General features: G+C 53.8%; 1 protein-coding gene across 1 annotated transcript; it reads left to right on the forward strand.

Moving 5' to 3' along the window:
* Nucleotides 1–4: 4 nt before the first annotated feature.
* On the forward strand, nucleotides 5–10,136 carry MRPL21 (mitochondrial ribosomal protein L21). Its single transcript, XM_055415327.2, has 7 exons — nucleotides 5–125; nucleotides 3,963–4,020; nucleotides 5,891–5,976; nucleotides 6,570–6,733; nucleotides 8,203–8,255; nucleotides 8,598–8,701; nucleotides 10,000–10,136. Exons 1-7 carry the CDS (start codon nucleotides 29–31, stop codon nucleotides 10,062–10,064), a joined length of 627 nt encoding a protein of 208 aa, XP_055271302.2. The 5' UTR covers nucleotides 5–28; the 3' UTR covers nucleotides 10,065–10,136.
* The last annotated feature ends 11,161 nt before the right edge of the window (nucleotides 10,137–21,297 follow it).

The raw sequence follows: 21,297 nt of genomic DNA on the forward strand, positions 1-21,297 counted from the left end.
TTCCGCTCCCGGCGGAGGCTGCGGGAAGATGGCGGCGGTGGCGGCCCGGGCCCTGCCGGTCACCTTCGGGCGGCTGGCGTCTGCATGCAGCCGCAGCGTCCTGAGAGCGTGGGGATCCGGAGCCGGTGAGGCCCGCCCCGCGGGGCGAACGGAGGAAGCTGGGCGCACGGGGCGCCCTGCCACGTGTGTCTGCGTCCGACCGGTGTTGATCGCTTTTTTTCATGGCGGTGATTATCGGTCGTGGAAACCCTGGGTTCAGACCCTGGTTCCTTTAGTTAATAGCTTAAATACTGGTGATAGCTCTCCAACTTCCATATAGGCTCCATTTAAGTTGGGGAGCAAACTGAGGCTCAGAATGGTTAGGTAACTTGCCCTTGGTCATACAGCAGGGAAGTGGGAGAGGACTGAATCAGATAGCTTGGTCCGGCTCCAAAGCCTGTGCTTTAGCCATCACTCCCCAGGCTGCAAACCATTCTGTAAGCTTCCTTGTCCTCATCTGGAAAACGGTGGTGAATGTCATTGCCCAGAGGTAACCAGTCCAGCAAAAGCTACACCTGTATTTTAGGCACTGGGTTGTCATGAAGCTCAGCAAGGTTTTGCTGGTCAAAAACACTGTAAACCTCTCCTCAAAATGGTTGGAGTGTATTCGTGTGAAGGAATGTTTATGTATGTAAAGAAGTTTTCCCTCTTTTAAGTGTGATAGTGATGTTGTGGTTACATTTGTTTGTTTTTAAGATGCTTTATCTTTCATAGAAGTACACTGACAATTGCTTTAAAATACACCACAGAGTTGGAGCGGAGGCATTGTGAATGAGTCAGGCTTGGCTATGAGTTGATGAGTGTTGAGTCTAGGAAGAGATACAGGAGGACTCCCTATTCTCTTGACTTTTGTGTGCTTATCATTTTCCATAGTAAAACTTGGGTTTAAGCAGGCGGGGAAGTTTTTATAAAAGCAGCGGGACTTACTTTGTTCTACCAACATAAAGCTACCTCTGGAATGCTGTGCTCAATTCCCGACCCCCCATTTTCAGAAAGAAGCACAGGTGAAGTGAGCTGAGTAAAGAGAGCGTGATCAAAATGGTGAACAGGCAGGATCTTGAAGAGTGACTGAAGGAAACAGGATGGACACCATCACATTTCTCAGGGATTGAAAGATGGTCCTGGGGGAGAGGAGGGTGCACGTTTGTTCCCGGTGGGGTCGGAGCTAAGCTAAGGCCATAGGCAGGAATTACAGGGAAGCAGATCAGGTGCAGAAAGTTTCTGACCGTTCATCAGTGAGCTGGCTCTCAGGCGTGCTCAATCTGTCAGTTGTATCCAACTCTTTGTGACCCCATGGACTATAGCCCACCAGGCTTCTCTATGGGAGTTTTTGGGCAAGAATACGATAGTGGCTCCCCATTTCCTCCTCTGGGGGATCTTCTTGACCCAGGGACTGAACCCGAGTCTCCTGCATCTCCTGCACTGACAGGCAGATTCTTTACTACTGAGCCACCTGGCTTTCAAGAGAGGCCAGTCGTGAGTTCCCAACTGTGGGCTGTTCCACAGGGGCTTCGTTTGATGGCTTAGAAGAGATTTCATTCGTTCATTCGCCATGTATTGGGCGTCCATTACAAGTCAAACTCTGGTCCAGGATGGTGAATACATCAGTTAAATTTGTAAAACAAACCCCTGTTTTTACGGAGCTCACATTCTGATGGGGAGAGGAGTTTGCAGAGAGATGAGCAATTTTACGAAGAAGCAAATGACATAGTATGTTTGAAGCTTAAGAAGAAGCAAATTACGTAGCAGGTTCAAAGCTGGTTAAGTCTTATGGAGAAAAAATAAAGCACGAGTTGGGAGGAAAGTGTTCAATTTTAAATAAGATGGTTGGGGAAACCTTCTCTAGTGAGATGATGTTTGAGTGGAGACCCAGAGGAAACAGGGGATTAGCCTAGGGGTCCTCCTGGGGTCGGGGTTGTCCCGGGGAAGAGCATTCAAGGCATAGGCCGTTGTCCTTGGCATCTTCCAGGAATAACCAGGAGGCCCAAGTGGCAGATGTGCAGGGAACACAGGGAAGCCATGAGGCAAGGCCCAGAGAGACAGGGTCACACTGCCCGCTGCCCTGCTGGCCACCGTGAAGACTGCCTTTTTCTCAGAATGAAATGGGGTGCTCTCGGAGGGTTGCACTAAATAGTAACCTGATCTGTCCTCATAGTTTGTTTCTCTGGTTTGGGGGGGATTTTTGCCCACCCCGCATGGTGTGTGCAATCTTAGTTTCCTGACCAGGGGTTGAACCCATGGCGCCTGCAGTGAAATGTGAAGTCTTAACCTTTTGACCACCAGGGAAGTCCCCTGCCCCCAGTTTTAACAGGATTCCTCTAGCTGCTGTGCAGAGAGAGAGGCAAGGATGAGAGCAGGGTGTCAGTTACAAGCCAGGCGGCTGGGGTGATTGAAGTGGTCAGAGCCTAGATGTCTCAGAGAGACATTTGCTGACAGGTTGGTGGCTGTGGGCTGTGAGAGAGAAAAGTCATAAATGACTGAGGTTTTTGGCCTGAGCAACTGGAAGGATGCAGTCGCCGTCATGTGAGATGTGGAGGGGTGTGGGAGAAGCAGGCGGGAGGTGCAGATCAGAAGCCTTTGTTAGGTTCTGAGAAAGGTGACGACCAGGTGATGCCGGCAGACAGCCAGATGCCTGTCGTGTCCAAGTCCAGGCCGCAGGTGTCCACTTGGGAGTCAGCGGTGTGCAGGTGACGCTGAAATCCATTCAAGCAGGTGTAATCCTGGAGGAAAGGCCACAAATAAAGACAAGGTCAGACCCAGGTTGTAAGGCAGCCCGCTCCAGTCTTCTTGCCCAGAGAATCCCATGGACAGAGGATCCTGGCGGTCTGCAGTCCATGGGCCACGAAGAGTGGGGCACGACTTAGCACAGAGACCCAGGTTTAGACTGCAAGCACACCAGGATGGTGGAGGGGAAGAAAAACCAACTCAGGAGACCAGGAATTGGGAACAGCTGCTAATGAGTGAGCTTTGAAAGCGTGAACTTTATGGCATATGAATTATAACTCAGTTGAAAAAACCAGCAGTAGTTATTGAGAGATCTGCCCTCTGCTTCTTGCACCTATGCATGGGGCATTTTGTTTCTGGGCCCTTCTTAGCAGGCTGTGGGTGCCTTGTCCCTAGGTGTATTATTATCTGATGCTGTGTCCTGAGTTACCCCAAACCGAGCAGCTTAAGATAACATATACTATGTCACCCCATCACTGAGGGTCAGGATGCAGGCATGGCTGAGCTGGCTCCCTGTCTCATTAGATTCATGTCAGGTTATTTCAGGTTAGAGTCAGCAGTCAGCAGGGCCGGCAGAAGCTGCTTCCTGGCTTCCCCAGACAGGGAAGCCTGGCGTGCTGCAGTCCATGGGGTTGCAAAGAGTCGGACATGACTGAGCCACTGACCTGAATTGGGAAGGTGGAATCCCAGGGGCCTCCCTGGGCTGCTCACAGCACAGCGGTCCTGCTGCAGCGAGGACGCCAGGCCTGCAACTGCCCTCTGATCACCTGCTCTTAGAGATGCTGGCCTGTCCCTTCTGCCACATGCTCTTTGTCACTGAAAACTGCTCCCTTGGAGAGGGGAGCAGGACTCAGGGGTGAGAACCCCAGGAGGGGTATCCTGGAGGCTGCTCCCACACTTGGGTGCCAAACAGGGCCTCAACTTGGTGGGCACTTGGCGTCAAGGTATGAGTTAGCAGGTAGGTGATTCTGTTTCAGGCCCTTTTTGATGGTGCAATGAACGCCCCTCGACACTTACGGTAATAACCCGTAGCTATGAGTGACGGTCTTCTAGTTTTCTTTCTGGATTTTTCTGTAGATGCGCTGTGATGTGGTTTGAGTCGGGTGCCAGTCACAATAGCAGCACTTGTGCGTTGAGCCTCACAAGGGGCAGTTTGTGTTCCGTCCTAGTAACCGCGCGTGTCTCTCTTGTTCCCTCAGCTTCCCTGTGGTCCGCTTCTCGGAGGCTCAGTTCGCAGAGCGCTTCATCTCCACAAGGGTAATATCAAAATGTGGGTTTTGCTAACTCTTCTTCCTTTCCTTTCTTCTAAAGTGAAGATTTCGAACTTTTAGGTTTTTAAAAATATATAAGTTTTAACTGTTCTGACAGTATTTTACTCAGACCCTTAATACGTAGACATACAGACGGAACCTCAAGAGTCCAAGGAGGTCGTCTGGGCCATGCATGGCTGTGTCTTTGTAAGGAAAAGCTTTTAACTCCTAATTGGGAAATTTCTAACCAAGAAGGTTGAATCACAGGACAGACTCTCTGGAGGACCTTGTGTAATTTGAAGGAGCATGTTTAGTGTTAAAACTGTATATTTAGATTAAAAAAATAAAAATATAAACTAAAAAAGGTAAATTTAACAAAATCACACTTGAGTAGGAATATACAGGATCCCGTACCAGCCCTTGCAGCCCAGGTCCATGAGCAGGGTCGTCCTTGGGCTTCAGTTCCTCTTTGAGAAATGGAAGTGATATCAGACTGCATCGCAATGGCTTTTCATGAGAGTCAAGTGAATTTCTGCATCCAGAGAGCTTGTTAGAAGGACTTGCCAAGGGGAAGGCGTGAAGGAGGGATGGATTGGGAGATTGGATTAGCAGGTACAAACCGTTACATCCAGCATGAGGTCCCACGGTGTGACATGCAGCATGGGTAAACGGCAAGGTCTCTCTGTATGGCACAGGGAACCATATTCAATATCCTGTGATAGATCATCAGGAAAAAGATTGCATACATGCATGTGTGACTGAGTCACTTTGCTGCACGGCAGAAACTAGCAGCGTTGTAAGTCAACTGCACCTCAATAAATAAATTCCTTAAAAAAGAGCTTCAGCAAGCACTTGGCAGTAGGAAGCTCTCAGTACAGCTGCCTGCCCTCCTGCAGCGAGAATCTCAGCAGCGGGGGACCCAGGACCTGCTGTTTCCCTGAAGGAGCAGTGGGCTCCCTGCATGAAGCTGGAGGCGGAGGCGCTTTCGTGAACCCGGCTGATTTCCCCCAGCGCTGCTCTGAGCGGTCACTGCTGCCCTGGTCCCCTCGCAGCTTTGTCCCTCGTCCTGACTGGCTGCTGCTGGGCCACCTGGGGTCCTGAGCCTTGGACACGATACACGGCTTTAAAACACAACCTAATTTGGGGGCCAGTTGACTGCAACAGGGACATCTGTGTTCAGCATGCCTGCTGTGACAGTGCCGGGGGGCCCTGGGCCTGTGCTGGAAGCAGCAGTTTCCCCAGTTTTCCAGGGTCTTCTGGCTGGTCGAAGAGTTCAGTTGACATGAGACAGGTTAACAGGAGAAAATCAGACCCAAGTTTACTAACTTGTACACACAGGAGAGACCTGGGAGAAATGAGTCATTCGCCAGAATGACTGAAGCCCCCTGCTGAAACAGCTCCCTTCAGCTGAAGACAGAAGAGGATGTTGAGGGTAGGGGTCTGAGACTTCAAGAGGGGGAGAGGGCAGTTCACGTGGAGGTGGAAAGCAAGTGCTTGGTGGATAAACGTTTGCTGGGCCTGCAGAGACCATGGGACAGGGAGCAGCCCCTGTCCTCCAGGCCCGCATGTTCCCGCACCCTTTGTGGTGAAGCTGTCTCGGGACAGGCCCACCATCTCCAGGCAGCTGCGTGCAAACCCAGGCCTGCCTGCTTCCCGCCAGAATGTCTTCCAGAGTCTTGGACCTTGGTTGTTTTCAGCTTGAAGTAATCCACACGCCTAAGAGACATTTGGGGGCAGGTTTTGCTCCCGCATGACTGTGGCATCAGAGACGTGCTGGATCCTTGTGCTTTCTGGTATGCTGAGCACAGCTGTGGCTCACAGGTGTGGAACCGTCTTTTCACGTGTGTGTGACCTGCATGCAAAAAATACTTTTACAGATACGTTCCTAAAACCTCACTGAGTTCACCACCTTGGCCAGAAGTTGTGCTGCCAGACCCTGTGGAGGAGGCCAGACACCATGCAGGTAAGGGGCGCAGAAGCGAGGGGGAGGGGTGGCCTCCTGGCCACAGAGCAAGGGCATCACGTTTCTAGGTGCCCGAGAAGGGCCCGATGTGGGCGTTCCTGTTCACAGGAGGCGCCACAACAGGAACGCTGAAGTTCACTTAACACCAGAATTCAGAACCCTCGTTCACCTAGCAAACCCTCCCAGGGCACCAGCCGAGTAGCAGGCAGCTGACACGGGTGGCGGCAGGGCTTGGTCCAGCCCAGGCTCCCCACTGCTCGTAGAAACGTGGCTGTTCAGGGAAAGAGAACAAGGAGCACGCTCATCGGTGGAAGCGGCCCCAGCGCGGGTGTCGGGAGGAGGGCAGGGTGCCCAGCTCGCCCAGCGCTGGGAGGCAGTGAGGGTCCTAGTTTCCAAAACCTGGAGATCCATAGCAATGCGTGGAATCGTCCTGGTTTTAGATACAGTTGAAGGCGGTGGTGGGAGAGCAGGGAGGAGCCCCTGGCACACACCCTGCCACCAGTCCACAGATGCTCAGGGTGGCGCGACTCTGCGGGGCGCCGGGTACACGGGCAGGAGCAGAGCTGTGACCCTCACCACCCTTCCCCCCGCAGAGGTCGTGGAGAAGGTGAACGAGCTCATCGCCGGGGGCCAGTACGGCAGGCTCTTTGCTGTGGTGCACTTTGCCAGCCACCAGTGGAAGGTCACCGCTGAAGACCTGATTCTAATTGAGAACAAGTTAGACATTGCCTGCGGAGAGAGGATTCGGCTGGAGAAGGTGAGACCGTGGGTCTCTCAGTGTATCTGGGCCTCGGTCCCTGCTCCCCAGGGTCAGCTCTGGTGGAGAAGGCCGGCACCCTTCCTAGGATGGGCCAGGCCGGCTGGGTGGGCATGGGGGAGCCTGGGGGCGTGGGGAGGGCTGCCCCCAAGGGCGGCCCTGACTTGGCAGGGTCCCTCCCGACGGGGAGACGCTCAGCACGTTTCCCCAAGGAGGAGTGTGTGTCTGGGTCTGTCTGTGAGTCTGCCTCACACACACTCCCCTGACGTGAGGTGTGGCAGCCGCTGCTGTCCTAAACAGTGAGCGCTGGTTTCGAGCCGTCTCCCCGGACACCGATCATGCCCTGGCCTCCAGAACCGCTCCATGGTCTGTGCTGTTCTTAGCTCTGTGCGTCAGCTTCCACTTATGATTCTGTTGGCTGTGTTCAGGGGCCTGCTTGGTTTTTGCCTGTTCTCCTGGAGATGAAATATGAGATCTCTGCACTGGATCCTGTTTCTGTGACACGGTTAACTGCTGACATGATGTAATATGACAAATGGTTTTCTTTGTGATTTAAAACTCCTTTGTGATCATAGCTTCTTGGTGTGTTTACACCGAGGGCAGCATTACGCTCCCCTTCCTCGGGTGGTGCTCCCGCAGCCTGTGGCCTGAGCAGGACCACTCCAGTCAGAGCTGAATGAGGGTGCTGTGGGGACACCCGCGGCCAGCACAGCGCCTTCTCCATGGGGCCGCCTGGGGCTCCATCACAAGTTCATGGACAAGAGCGTGTTTACTTCTTATGTCTAAAATCGGACACTTCAGAAGTGTATTTGTAAGGGTTTCTTAAAAGACATTATTTTGAAATATTTCACACTAACAAAAGCATAGGAAGCCCCACCCAATAAAGATGATTTTCAAAATATAGGAAACCCAGCAGTAGAGACCATGTCAGGCTGAGAGTGAGTAAAACAAGGTTGTCATTGCCTAACATGCATAGTCCATGGATATTGTTACAAAATAGGCTCTGTCTTTAGACATTTAGGTTTAGTGTGATCGAATTTTCTTCTGATCTGTAAAATTGCAGACAGTCTCCCAGCGGCTAATAAGACCCCCTCCAACTGAGGCCACCCCTGGCGGCACGGCTTCCCTCCTGCTGCCTGGCGGGGGGAGGGTTTTGCAGTCATTGAAAGAACACCCTTGAACCTAAATTTTCATAGAATCCGCAGGACTGTCAACTGCTTAAAGACCCCCGCCGTCTGCTTTGTGCATTTTTCCCTGTATGTATATACTTCAGCGAGAATGTTTAAGTCCATTTCTGGAGGAGGTGATCTGCTGAGCAGATGTGCCATCAGGTCCCACGTCCCCCTGTGCCAGTCAGATGGGCCGTGTCCCTCGGGCGACAGCAAGCCCGTCTCCCTCTCCAGCCTGTCCCGGCGACTCTGTGTTGTGTGGCTGTGTTATCTGTTGGTGACATGCCTGTTTGGTTTCAGGTCCTGCTGGTTGGGGCCAACGACTTCACGCTCCTCGGCAGACCCCTGCTCGGGTAACGTGCCCTCGGGGGCTGGGCGGGCGGCGGGCAGGGGCTCCGTCACACCTGGTCAGGCCCAGCTCGACACGCAGACCCTGCAGTTCATGGACGCTTACTGCCCCGCATGCAGAGCGTCCCGACCACGTCTCTGGCCTGATACTGCTTCACTGCAGTTTGGCCCTTTTAGGACTGGCTGTGGGACGACCCTGTCCCTCACCGTGTAGTGTCTGCAGGGGGCAGGGGGAAACATTGATAACTAGCAGAAAAGAAGTTTTATTTCAGAAGTTCTCACGTGTAATGTACTAGGAAAATGGAAAAATAAGAAGGTACATCACTGTTCATTCTCCTGTCTTCTAGAAAGGACCTCGTTCGAGTAGAAGCCACAGTCATAGAAAAGACAGAATCGTGGCCAAGGGTCAACATGAGATTTCGGAAAAGGAAGAACTACAAAAGGAAGAGAAGTAAGTTGGGGAAAGCGGAGCTGTGCGCTCCCGTCCTCCTGGTGCTGCCCTGGGTCCTGCCCTGGGCCCTGCCCTGGGCGGGTTCGGTGGGCACCTACTCTCTGCGGCGCCCAGAGACCAGCAGGTGGGCGCAGCCCCGCCCCGGCTCTGACCAGGGGTGGGAAGAGGCCCCCGACTGGAGGGCGTGGCCCTTGGAAGCACGGCCGGGAGCATCAGCAGCTGCTGAGACCCCCGCAGCATGTCTGGCGTCCCGGGAAACGGACACGCAGGTGGAGGACGCCCTGTCGGTAGATGTTGCCCAGAGTGCAGGGAGTGCCTGCCTCCACCCAGGGGGATGATCTTAGAGTGTGAGGGTGCGACCGCTTCCAACAGCCGGTTGGTGGGCGGAGCTTATTCTTGTGCTGCCGGGCACACACACGCATCCACACGTGTACACACACGCGTGCACGATGGCACGTTTCTACAAGAGGAATGAGACCGGCAGAATCTCAACTACGTAACGTAGAACTTCCTGTGTTTCCACTATTCACAGGGGCGTTTGCAGAGCGTTAGGCCGTGCGCAGGATCTGCAGATGGTTTACTGTGTACAGGAGGGAGTGTGTAGGTTACACGCAGACACTGCGCCATCTAGCATGAGGGGCTTGAGCGTCCTTGCATGCTGGAATCCTCAGGAGCCCCACCTGCAGATGTACATCGGTCCGGTCCTTAACGTAGAACTTACTGTGTTTCCACTATTCACAGGGGCGTTTGCAGAGCGTTAGGCCGTGCGCGGGGTCTGCAGATGGTTTAGTGTGTACGGGAGGGAGTGTGCAGGCTACACGCAGACACTGCGCCATCTAGCGTGAGGGGCTTGAGCGTCCTTGTGTGCTGGAATCCTCAGGAGCCCCCCATGCAGATGTACATCGGTCCAGTCCTCGGTTACAGGTGGCAAAACACACCGGAGGCGTAGCTTCAGCTTTCCTAGAGTCAGGTCATTAGGAAAACTCTCCTCCAGGAGCCTCGGGTCCTCAGATGCCACCGCCATTCCCCCGCCACGCCATGCAGGGGTCTCCAGGCACGTGGAAGGGCGAGGCCAGGAGCCGCAGCAAGGGCTCCCGGAGTGTCGCAGCCCCTGCTGCGTCTGACAGGGCTCGGGGAGTCAGTGGTGAGGCCTGTGGTCTGCGCGCCCCAGGGACGCGCCACGCAGGACCTCGCTGAGTCCAACGCCCCTGGGCTGAGCGGGTGGTGGCTGGTCTCACGGTAGCTCGTTCACAGCATCGGGGTCTGCGCTGACGCCCCGGCCCTTTTCTCTCTCTCAGTCATCGTGAACCCGCAGACCATCCTCCGGATAAACACCATCGAGATTGCTCCCCGTCTGTGTTGATCATCTAGCTGATATTTATAGGAATATAAAAATAAATCTGTTTTCTGAGGACACCAGGTTTCTATGTTTTGCTGTAGAAAACTCTGATATGAAAAGCTGAATCCTGTTGTGGGTGGTTCTAAACTGAGCACCCTGACTGAGAGCTTATTCTTAGTAAGCAGCAGTCTCCCTGAGCCAGAGAGGCCAGGAATTCGGGAAGAATCACAAGCATGGCCCTCCTGGGGCTGGAGCCTGGATGCTTGTGTAAAGACAGGATGGCGTTACCGGCCACCCTCCCCCCGCGCTGGGCCACAGGGGCGTGATGTGGGGTGCAGCTTGGGCCCGCAGCTGACTGCGAGAAACACTGTCCCCCCCGGCGCTGGGCCACTGGGGTGTGACGTAGGGCACGGCGCAGCTCAGGCCCGCATCTGACTGCGAGAAACACTGTCCGGATTCTGCTTCTGGGCAAGATGAACAAAGTGCCATCTCCTGGGTAATCCAGTGATTGCTGCTAGTGCTTTGCTTCTCTGAGAAGCTGGGGTTCAAACCAGGGGTCTGGGCGCTGAGCCCCCACCCTCGTCCTTCGGCTCCGCTGGGTCCAGCAGGGAAGGAAGGTCACCATGCTGGTGGGCAGCACAGCTTAGCGGGCGGCCGGGGCGGGCCGTGTGCCTGGAGCCCCAGGGCAGCAGCACAGCGCATTCCGGGAGCTAGATGTAAAGGACGGAGCAGAGCGGCCAGAGAAGTTCCAGACTAGATCTTGACTGCAGCCTTTCGGGATCCCAGGCCTGTGGGGGCAGGTCAGGCAGGCAGCTCACCCCTGTGCAAAGGGACGGGTCCCAATCCAGAGTGGCAGGGCTGGAGGGCAGATGGAAGGACTTGGGGAGGGGGTTCCCAGACAGTCCAGACCCCTGGTTCTGTGTCCTTCACACAGGCCGGGCTTTGTTCCAAGAGAAAAGTCAGGACTTTCAAGCAGCACAAAAAGCCTTTTTATCAAATGCAGTTCATACTTTATTCTGCAAGATGGCTTTGCAAGTCCATGGGGGCGTCGTCCCTGTGACGAGGGGTGGGGGGCCGAGAAAGGCTGAGGCCCGCCCTCAGGAGACCTCCCCATCCTCCCTGCCCCCTTCAGGTTCTGGTCATCCTTGGGGCGCTGGCGGATGCCCTCTGGTCCAACCCTGGGGCACACGGCACTGCCCTGCTGCAGTGCCCTCCCTGTACAGCAGGGGGCAGCAGTTCTGCACATGAAGATCCCGGATTCTGGCTGGCGGTTTGGGCTGCTGTCCTGGAGGGGCGGGGGTCCAGCTCAGCGAGCAGAGCTGTCCCTCTGACCCTGCCACCTCGGGACCTGGGATGACGTTCCACACACCATAGTTCATAGCTCTTGCAGACTTCTCTTGAGAGTCACGGCTCTGGATCCCGGGGCCTGTCTCCCAGTCCTCTGGGCCAGCCTGGCACCCTCTCCTGTGGAGGACTCTGGCCGACAGTAACTGTTCAGCCAGTACTCAGCCAGTTTGTGATCTAGAACGAGGCAAAGCCGCTGTGCTCTAAGGAGCTGGTGCTGTGCTTACAGAGCATTGACTCCAGCGATGCACCGGTGAAAGCTTACTCCTTTTAAAAACCAGGCTAGGCATCCTTAACAATAGCCAGAGGGCAGAAGTGACTCACAAGATGGGTAAACCAGAGATGGGTAAACAAATGTAGCCTCTACTTACAATGGAATATTAGTGAAGTGAGGTCGCAGTCGTGTCCGACTCTTTACGACCCCATGAACTGTAGCCTATGAGGGTCCTCCATCCATGGGATTTTCCAGGCAAGAATGCTGTGGAGTGGGTTGCCATTTACTTCTCCAATGCAATATTAGTTCTAACGATGGAAACTCAGCAATAAAAAGGAACGGTGGGGCTTCCCTGGTCAGGGACCTAAGATCCCACAAGCCACACAGCACAGCCAAAAAAAGGAATGGGGTTCTGATACACGTTACGGGACAGATGACCTTGAGGACACTGTGCTGAGTGAGAGAAGCCAGACACAGAAGGATGAACATCCTATGATTGTGCTGGGACATCCCTGTGCCAACAGAGGTCTGTAGTGTCAAGGCTGTTTTTCCAGTCACACACGGATGTGAGAGCTGGGCCATAAAGAAGGCTGAGTGCCGAAGAATAGATACTTTAAACTGTGGTGCTGGAAAAGACTCGAGAGTCCCTTGGACTGCAAGGAAATCAAACTAGTCCATCCTAAAGGAAATCAGTCCTGAATATTCATTGGAAGGACTGATGCTGAAACTAAAGCTCCAAGACTTTGGCCACCTGATGCGAAGAACTGACTCATTGGAAAATCCCCCAGTGCTGGGAATGATTGAAGGTGGGAGGAGAAGGGGACAACAGCATGAGATGGTTGGATGGCATCACCAACTCAATGGACATGAATTGGAGCAAGCTCCAGGCGATGGTGAAGGACGGAAGCCTGGCGTTCTGCAGGCCATGGGGTCGTGAAGAGTCAGACACGGCTTAGCAGCAACAGCTTATACGAAATACCCAGAATAGGCAGATTCAGAGACAGAAAGGAGACTTGAGGTCACCAGGGGCTGGGAGAGAGGCGAGCACGGGATTGTTGCTCCCGGGACGCAGAGTCTCTGTCTGAGATCATAAGAAAGTCCGGAAGGGGAGAGTTTCATGGTTGCACAATGTTGTGAATGTCATTAATGGTGATGAATTGTCAGTTAAAAGTGGTTAAGTTGGTAAACTGTGTGTTATGTATACGTTTCACCACAGTTCTTTCAAAATAGGAAAGAAAAAACTAGGTTAATGAGTCACGTCACTTGACTGAAAAAAAGCAAAAAACAAAAATTGGATCCCCGTGACTTTGATGACCAAGCTGTTAGACTCTTAGCGGTGACTTGGGTCACTTGAGGCCGGCAGGCGGCTGCTGCCGCACCACCCTCACCGCCTCTCAGGACAGTGTCTCTGTTCCCTTTCTGACAGGGACACTTTGCTGTTCAGTCAGCAGCAGGGGAGGCTGCCCCTCCAGGACTCCTGCCTGGAGACTCCCATGGACAGAGGAGTCTGGTGGGTTACAGTCCACGGGGTCACAAAGAGTCTGAGCGACTGACATCTTCACTTCGCTCCCTTCAGCAGTGGGGGCTCCACCCTGGCCTCCGAGCACCGGCTTGCCTCACTGCCCCCCGACCCCCCGCCAGTAACCCAGCCACCCACCCGCCGGCCCCACCTTGACCCTGCCCGCCTGCCCCTCAAGGACTCCATCCTCTGCCCCAGTTCATCCACCAGCCTGCGGGGCTCACCCTCTCAGGGCTAGGCGTGGCTGAGGCCACTGCCCCCCCCCAGAGCCTCCCAGCGGGTCCCACGAGATAGTTGGTGTGAGAACATAAGGAGGGCATGAAAGGGGTGACGGGGGGGGCGGGACAGCGAGGGGCCCGGCACGAGGGCTCTGAGCAGACTCAGCCCGTCCCTGCCCAGCGGGCCTGGCCGCTGCTGCAGCGCATCGTAAGCTCAGAGGGGCTGTTTCAGCAGGTCCCTCCCTGTCACTGTGTCTGCTCCCCGTCTCCTGCCTGCTGTCAGCACAGGTCTTGCTCTGTCCCGGGTTTCTCCCCCTCCCAGTTTCTCCCCCTCCCAGCCCAGACCGCCGGCTCTAGAGAGGGGAGGCCTCAGTTTTATTCACTAAGGGACACCCAGCATCCACTCCCACACCTGACCCAAGACAGGGACGGAGGTAAACGCAGCGATGTCTCCATCAGGACCCCTGATTCCACGCAGCTGCTGACAGGGAGGCGTTGAAGTGGCTCCATCTGTCTGCGGGGTCCCAGGCTGGGTTCCGGGCGGTGCAGAGGGCGGCATGGGGGCTGGGGGAGCAGGGGGCTGCGGGGAACCCACCCAGTGGTGTCGGGGAGGCCGCTGGCCCTGTGGTTTAATGAAAGAGTTGGAGCTCTTCGCGTCTGGCGGGGCCACCGTCAGACAGATGAACATTAAAGATGTAAATGGCTGGGAATTCCTGGGTGGCCCAGTGGTTGGAATTCTGTGCTTCCACTGCAGGGGGCACAGATTTGATCCCTGATGGGGAAACTGAGATCCTTCATGTCTCACAATGAAGCAAAAAAGAAAAAAAAAATGTTTTCACTGGAGGATCATTGCTTTACAACGTCGTACAGGTTCCTTCCACACAGCCACATGTATTAGCCATAAGGATGTAAGTGTTCCCTCCCCCTCAACGTCCCCCCATGGGCACAGAGCACCAGGCTGAGCTCTCGCAAACATTTTCTTAAAAAATTAAAAGTTGTACATTACATCACAATGCCAGGTGGGGGGCGCGGGGTGGGCAGTTGCTGCTCTGGTTCCTGAAGGCGAGAGGCCCAGCTGTCAGGACCCTGGGGGACCTCGGATTCCTGGGGCCACTTCCTCTTGAGTCAGAACACAAATCCCCAGGGCCCAGCTCTCGGAGATAAGGGTGGCACACCCGGCTGCCAGGTGCCCTTTGACCCACTTCCTGGGAGGCAGCAATGGGGGGGGCACAGAGCCGCCCGCCATCTGGTCCTATTCCCTCCCTCCTCCCAGAGACCAGTCATGCCCTAGAGCCTGGGCCACGTTCCCAGGCCTCTGTGTGCAGAACAGTTACAACCCCGCCCTGCCATACCCCAGGCTCTGACAGCGTCCACGACTGGCAGAGCTGTTATCAGGTCTTCCTGGAACAATCGCAGAGGGACAAAGAGCACGTCGTGAAGGCTCATGCTCAAGTGGAATTACCTGATGTGGGGCCTGCCTGCAGCCAGCAGACCAAAGCGGAAATTCTGAAAGGGGAGGGTGAGACGCAGCCCCTGCCCCAAGGAGACTTGTGCCCAGACCCTGACGGTGGTGATGTTTGCTGAGCTGCTCTGGGCCCTGGGCCAGGCATGGGGGCTAATTCCTCTATGCCTCCAACAGCCCCGCAGCGTGGGCACCATCATTTCTCACCATTTTACACACGAAGAAAGTCAACCACAGAGGACAGAAAACAGGTCTCAATGCTGGCTGAACTGCAGAGTCGTCCTGTGTTATTTGTCAGCACAGACTCTGCCACCCCACCACAGTAAATCAACCCCTCCCTCCAGGGCTCCGCACAGGGAGGGTCTATTTCCCGCTCGCAGAAAACCTAGTGCAGGTTGGACAACACCTCTCACTTATATCAGGATCCCAGAACAGGTGGGGTGTGGGGAGGTATTGTTTTCCACCAGCCCCCCAACCCCCACATACTAGAGTCCTCCTATGGACCCCCAGGGCTGTGCTGGGGACCCTGGCATCAACTGAGTAAGTGGTTTGCACAGAATGGACAAGGTAATTTTGGGAGCTCTAAGACCAGCAGCAGCAGACAGGAAGCCGGGGCAGAAGCTGACCAGGAGGGAGCACCCCCAGTGGAGGACCAGGAAGCCTTCATGACACTGACATGACGCCACCCATGAAATAAAAGGGGGTTCAGAGACGGGAAAAAGCTCAAATGTCCTCGAAACTGTCCATCTGACAGCCGCTGCAGAGAGGAAGAGCGTTTCAAGAGACAGCCAGAGAGATGGCCATCCTGAAAACTGGACTTACAGAAAGAAACCTCGGGGCTTCCCCGGCAGTCGCCGCAAGGAGCACCAATCCTATCCCCCACCAGCAGGGCCCAAATCTCTGTGGAAAGAGTAGACATGGGCTTTTAGGCAAAAGTATGGTGACACGCGGGCACCTCTGTTTAGGGGGCATCTGAATAAAATGCTGAGTCTCGTGTCGGACAAGGCACACCTTGGGGCCTGCCTCCCGGCACACAGCCCAGCGAGGTATCCAGGTGGGACCCAGAGGCTCCCAGCTCCTGGTGAAGCTGGGCCTGCCCACGTGGAGGACTCACAGTGCATGCCTGCTGGTCATTCAGGCCTGGGTGTGTGCAGACGGGGATGGAAGGATATCTGGCCTCTCTGTCCATGTTCTGGAACCAAGAGCTGTGGGCAGGTGACCTGGCCTCTCTGCTGAGTCTTCTGAACTCTGCTCATGGCCTCACAGGTAAGAAGACAAAAGATTTATGAGGTTCTTAGACCGCAGCCAGTGCCCTGGGGCATTGCCCCCTATGCCAGGGCATCAGAGCCCAAGTGTCCTCCAATCACCCGAGAGCCAAGTCCAAGGCCTCTGGCTCCTCAAGGGGAAGCGGCATGCCAATTCCTTGGGGAATTCCAGTCTGGGGGCATCATGGCCCGCCGCAGCCCACGCTTGGGAGGAAGCCTGAGCACATCACCAGGGAGGGCGTGGACAAGGGAGCCCAATCAGACAGCCTTGCTAAAAGGATGACGGGTGGCCATAACGGGCTGGACGGTGTCCTCCCAAAATGTATACGTTGAAATCCTAACTTCAGAACATGACTTTGAGCCTTTCCTGGGGGTCCAACAGCTAAGACTCAGATCCCAATGCAGGAGGACCAGGTTCGATCCCTGGTCAGGGAACTAGATTTCTCATGCCACAACTAAACATCCTCCAAGCTGCAACGAAAACCTGGTGCAGCCAAATAGGTAAATAAATATTAAAAAGAAAAAAAAAATGAGGTTTGTTTGGAGGCAGGCCATTTGCAGATGGGATTAGCTTCCCAGGTGGCGCTAATGTAAAGAACCCGCCTGCCACTGCAGGAGACGCGGGTTCAGTCCCGCGGGGAGATCCTCTGGAGGAGGGCATGGCAACCCACTCCAGTGTTCTTGCCTGGAGAATCCCATGGACAGAGGAGCCTGGCGGGCTGCAGTCCAAAAGAGTCACAAAAAGTCAGATATGACTGAGTGACAAACACTTTAGATAAGACGAGGTCACCCCGAGGACAGCAAGGAGATCAAACCCTTCTAACCTAAAGGAAATCAAGCCTGAATAGTCATTGGAAGGACTGATGCTGAAGCTAAAGCTCCAATACTTTGACCACCTGATATGAAGAGCCAACTCATTGGAAAAAGACCCTGATGCTGGGAAAGACTGAAAGCGGGAGGAGAAGGGGAAGACAGAGGATGAGATGGTTGGATGGCATCACCAACTCAATGGACATGCGTTTGAGTTGGTGATAGATAGGGAAGCTTGGCGTGCTGCAGTCCATGGGGTTGCAAAGAGTCAGACACGACTGAGCAACTGAACTGAACTGATCTGCCTTTTTTGTTTTTTTGGGGGGAGGGTGTTTTTGTTTTTAAACAACAAAACTGTCCCTGTTTTACAAATGTAGTCTTTACAGGACCAGAAGGGTGGCTCCCGAAATCCTTCTACCACCCCCAAGGCCTTCCCTGTTTATCTTCAAAGGCTTGTAAATATTAAACGAAGGGGAAACTAAGTCATCCTGGGAAGAACTTGCCTATGTTTTGGGGATGAAAATGACCTCTCTGGTCCTCTCTGGTCTTCTCAGGAACTCTTGGGCTTCCCTGGTGGCAAAGAACCAGGGAAGAATCTGCCTGCCAGTGCAGGAGACACGGGTTCGATCCCTGGGTGGGGAAGATCCCCTGGAGGAGGGCATGGCAACCCACTCCAGTATTCTTGCCTGGAGAATCCCATGGCAGGTTGCAAAGAGTCCTACGTGTCTGAAGTGACTTAGCATCTGCCCTTTAGTATCTTTGGAATTTTTGCCACGGGCAAGTGTTGCCTGTGTGAGAGAATTAATGAAACTCGAAAAAAACCTGCTGGCTCAAGTGGGAAAAAAAAAAATCTGCCTACCAAGTAGGAGACATGGATTTGATCCCTGTGTCAGGAAGATCGCCTGGAGAAGGAAATAGCAACCCGCTTCAGGATTCTTGCCTGGGAAACCCAATGGACAGAGGAGCCTGGTGGGCTACAGTCCAGGGGGTCACAAAGAGTTGGACACGATTGAGCGACTAAACGCGAGCACAAAGAAGAGGCATTTTGGGACTCCCCACTGATCCAGCAGTTAGGAATCCGAGCTTCTACTGCAGGCGCACAGGTTTGATCCCTGAGTAGGGAAACAAGAGCCCACAAGCCGCCCAGTGAGGCAAAAAAAAAAAAAAAGTGAAATTCTATGCCTCTGAGAATACAATGCCAAGGTAGGAAGTAAAGGACCAAATGTACAGAGAAAAAACGTCAAAGGCCTGTGAGGAGAAGCAACGCCTCTCTGAGTCTCTGCTCCGCCACACCCTCACATGGCTGTACGCTCAGGACCACACAGCTGGCCACCCGGACTGCACATCTGGTCACCGCACGCGGAGCTTCCACCACACCAAGCAGTCCTCAGACTCAGGACACCAGCTGGGGGTCCGACAGCTGAATTCCGACACCACCAGCCTGGGGAGACCCCTGACCCAGTCCCACTTCAAAGCCCATGGCTGGTGCAGGGCTTCTGTGCTTCTGACCAACAGCAATAAACTGGAGTTTCTCATAACTCCATCCTCAGAGTCCACAGTTCACTGGCAAAGCTCACAGAACACAGGGAAACAGTTTCCTTATTAAATTACTCACTTATTGTAAAGATGCTGTGTACATGCGTGCTCAGTCACTTCAGTCATGTCTGACTCTTTGCAACCCCATGGATTGTAGCCCGCCAGGCCCCTCTGTCCATGGGATTTCCCAGGCAAGAATACTGGAGTGGGTTAACATTTACTACTCCAGGGGATCGAACCCACGTCTCCTGCATTGGCAGGCAGATTCTTTACGGCTGAACCACCAGTGAAAGTGAAAGTGAAGTCCAACTCTTTGTGACCCCACAGACTGCAGCCCTCCAGGCTCCTCCATCTATGGGATTTTCCAGGCAAGAGTACTGGAGTGGGTTGCCATTTCCTTCTCCAGAGGATCTTCCCGACCCAGGGATTGAACCCAGGTCTCCCACATTGTAGGCAGACGCTTTACCATCTGAGCCACCGGGGAAGTCCATTAAACAAATACCTAACTGTGAAAATGAAACTGCATGTGTTCACCCCCACACACACACCCACCACACCTGGTGGCATATGGGATCTTACTTCTCCAACCAGGGATTGAACCCATGGACCTGCAGTGGAATGGTGGCGTCTTAACTGCTGGACCACCAGGGAAGTCCAAGACTGCATTTCTGTGACCCAAATCTCACCCCGTGCCCGGACGCACCCAGACCGCTTTGGGTCCCAGCCTGTACTGACTCCTATGGCTATGGGTCTTGAGCCCCAGTTTCCACCTCTGAGAAGTGGAGAGGACCTGGCTGGTGAGGTCGCTGGGAGGTCAGTTTGTATGTGGACTGCCTAGTGGCCCACAGCAGCTGTGGGAGGGGTTCTGCCCCCAGCCCCTGCCCTTCTCCCCTCCTCTGCAAGGTGTCTGCCTCTGCCTCAAGCCAAGCTGAGCCCACTCCATCACTACCTTCCATCCGGTGCTAGCTATAGGCCACGTAATGTGCCAGGCACTTTGCATGCGCTTTCACCCTGGGAAAATTAATAAAGGGAAACCTCATCAAAAATGGATTCAGGAGGCCACAAGGTGGCGCTCTCACCACTTGACCCCAATTCAGATTCTGAGCAGGAAGTAACACTGCTTACTACCTCCAGACGGAGGAACAAAGATTTTCTCCTTGCCTGGCAACAGCTCAGCCAATGAGAGACTGTCATAACTCGGCCAATGAAAAGACACTACACTTCCAGCCCCCAGTTTCCTCCAATGGGCTTTCTGTTTACAACAGTTCTTCCCAACGCCCCCTTCTCCTCTATAAAAGACTTTCCTCTCCTCTGGTCTGGATTCGTATGTGGTTTGCCATTGTCCTAGAGACTGTATTGCATTCTTTGCTGCTCTTGAATAAACGTGTTTACTGGTAAAATAAATAAATAAATACCTGGCTGTTTATTGTTTTAGGTTAACAATAAAATCCCCCAAATAACCCCATTGTATTAGGGCTATCCAGAGAAACAGAATCAATAGGATATATATAGAAATAGAGAAAGAGATTTATTATGAGAGACTGGCTCAGCTATTATGGAGGCTGTCTCGCAAGCTGGCGACCCAGAAGAGTATCATTCTAGTCCAAACCTGAAGGCATGAGAACCAGGGGCATTAGTCGCTCAGTCATGTCTGACTCTTTGCGACCCCATGGACTGCATCCCACCAGGCTCCTCTGTCCATGGGATTTTCCATGCAAGAATACTGAATTGGGTTGCCATTTCCTTCTCCAGGGGATCTTTCCAACCCAGGGATTGAACCCTGGTCTCCTGCGTTGCAGGCAGATTCTTTACTGTCTGAGCCACCAGGGAAGCCCCAAGAATAAGGGGAGCCAATGATATAAATTCCAATCCAAAGGTAAAAACCAGGAACACTGAAGTCCAAGGACAGAGTGGGTGTTCCCGCTCAAGCAGAGAGCAGATTTGCTCTTCCTCCGTTTCTTTGTTCACTTCAGGCCCTCTGTAGAGGGGATGGTGCTGCCCCACTGATGGGGGTCAGGCCGCCTTCTTCACTCGCTCTGTGATTCAAGCACTAATCTCTCCTCGAAACACCCTCACAGGCACACCCAGAAACAATGTTTCACCAGCATCCCTCAGCCTGGCCAAGTTGACAGATAAAATTAACCATCACACCCATGTAATTCTCACAATAATCTTACAAGGCAGGCTTTTTTTTAGCCTCTAATTATCAATACACATAAGGAAATTGAAGCTGGGAGAAGTTAGGAAACACAGCCAAGGCCACACTGCTGGTGTGGGCACTAGCAGAGGCACCTGGGCTTGAGGCCCCAGGCCTCGCTGGGGAGGCTTGTCCTGGCAGGGGAGGAAAGATGTGTTCCTCTACCTATCATTAGTTCTCCAGCTGGGGCTGTTGGTGCCACCACAGCCTGCTCTGGGTGGGACCCCACCAAGGTACAGAGTACCCTCAGGGCCAACAGAAGAGGCGATCCCATCAGAGGTTAATGCTTGTTGCTTTCATGGCCACAAAAGTACCTCCCCCAGCCAGCCAGCCCTCCCTCCAGGGAGAGGCCTCTGAGCCGCACTTGGAGAGTTCGCCCCATTTTATCCATTTGCTCTTTCATTCATTCACGCCATGTGGCATGCGGAATCCCAGTTCCCTGGCCGGGGATCGGACCTGCGCCCCCTGCATCCAAAGCTTGCAGTCTTCACCACTGGACTGCTAGGGAAGTCCCAGGACTCCGCTTTAAGTAAGGTTTCCCTTTATTAGTTTTCACAACTACTTGTGTATTATATATATGTGCTTAGTCACTCAGTCATGTCCAACTCTTTTATGACCCCATGGACTATAGCCTGCCAGGCGCCTCTGTCCATAAGATTTCCAAGGAAAGAATCTTGGAGTGGGTTGCCATT

The sequence above is a fragment of the Moschus berezovskii genome, chromosome 25, assembly GCF_049115385.1.
Source record: "Moschus berezovskii isolate FMDL1 chromosome 25, NW_MosBer_1.0, whole genome shotgun sequence".
NCBI classification, from domain to species: Eukaryota; Metazoa; Chordata; class Mammalia; order Artiodactyla; family Moschidae; genus Moschus; species Moschus berezovskii.

What these genes read in the sequence shown, in the direction of transcription:
- MRPL21 (XM_055415327.2), top strand. Translation starts at nt 29, where the DNA reads ATGGCGGCGGTGGCGGCCCGGGCCCTGCCGGTCACCTTCGGGCGGCTG. An exon ending in AGCGTGGGGATCCGGAGCCG is followed by an intron (nt 126 to 3,962) that starts GTGAGGCCCGCC and finishes TTGTTCCCTCAG; the next exon opens with CTTCCCTGTGGTCCGCTTCT. An exon ending in GGAGGCCAGACACCATGCAG is followed by an intron (nt 5,977 to 6,569) that starts GTAAGGGGCGCA and finishes TTCCCCCCGCAG; the next exon opens with AGGTCGTGGAGAAGGTGAAC.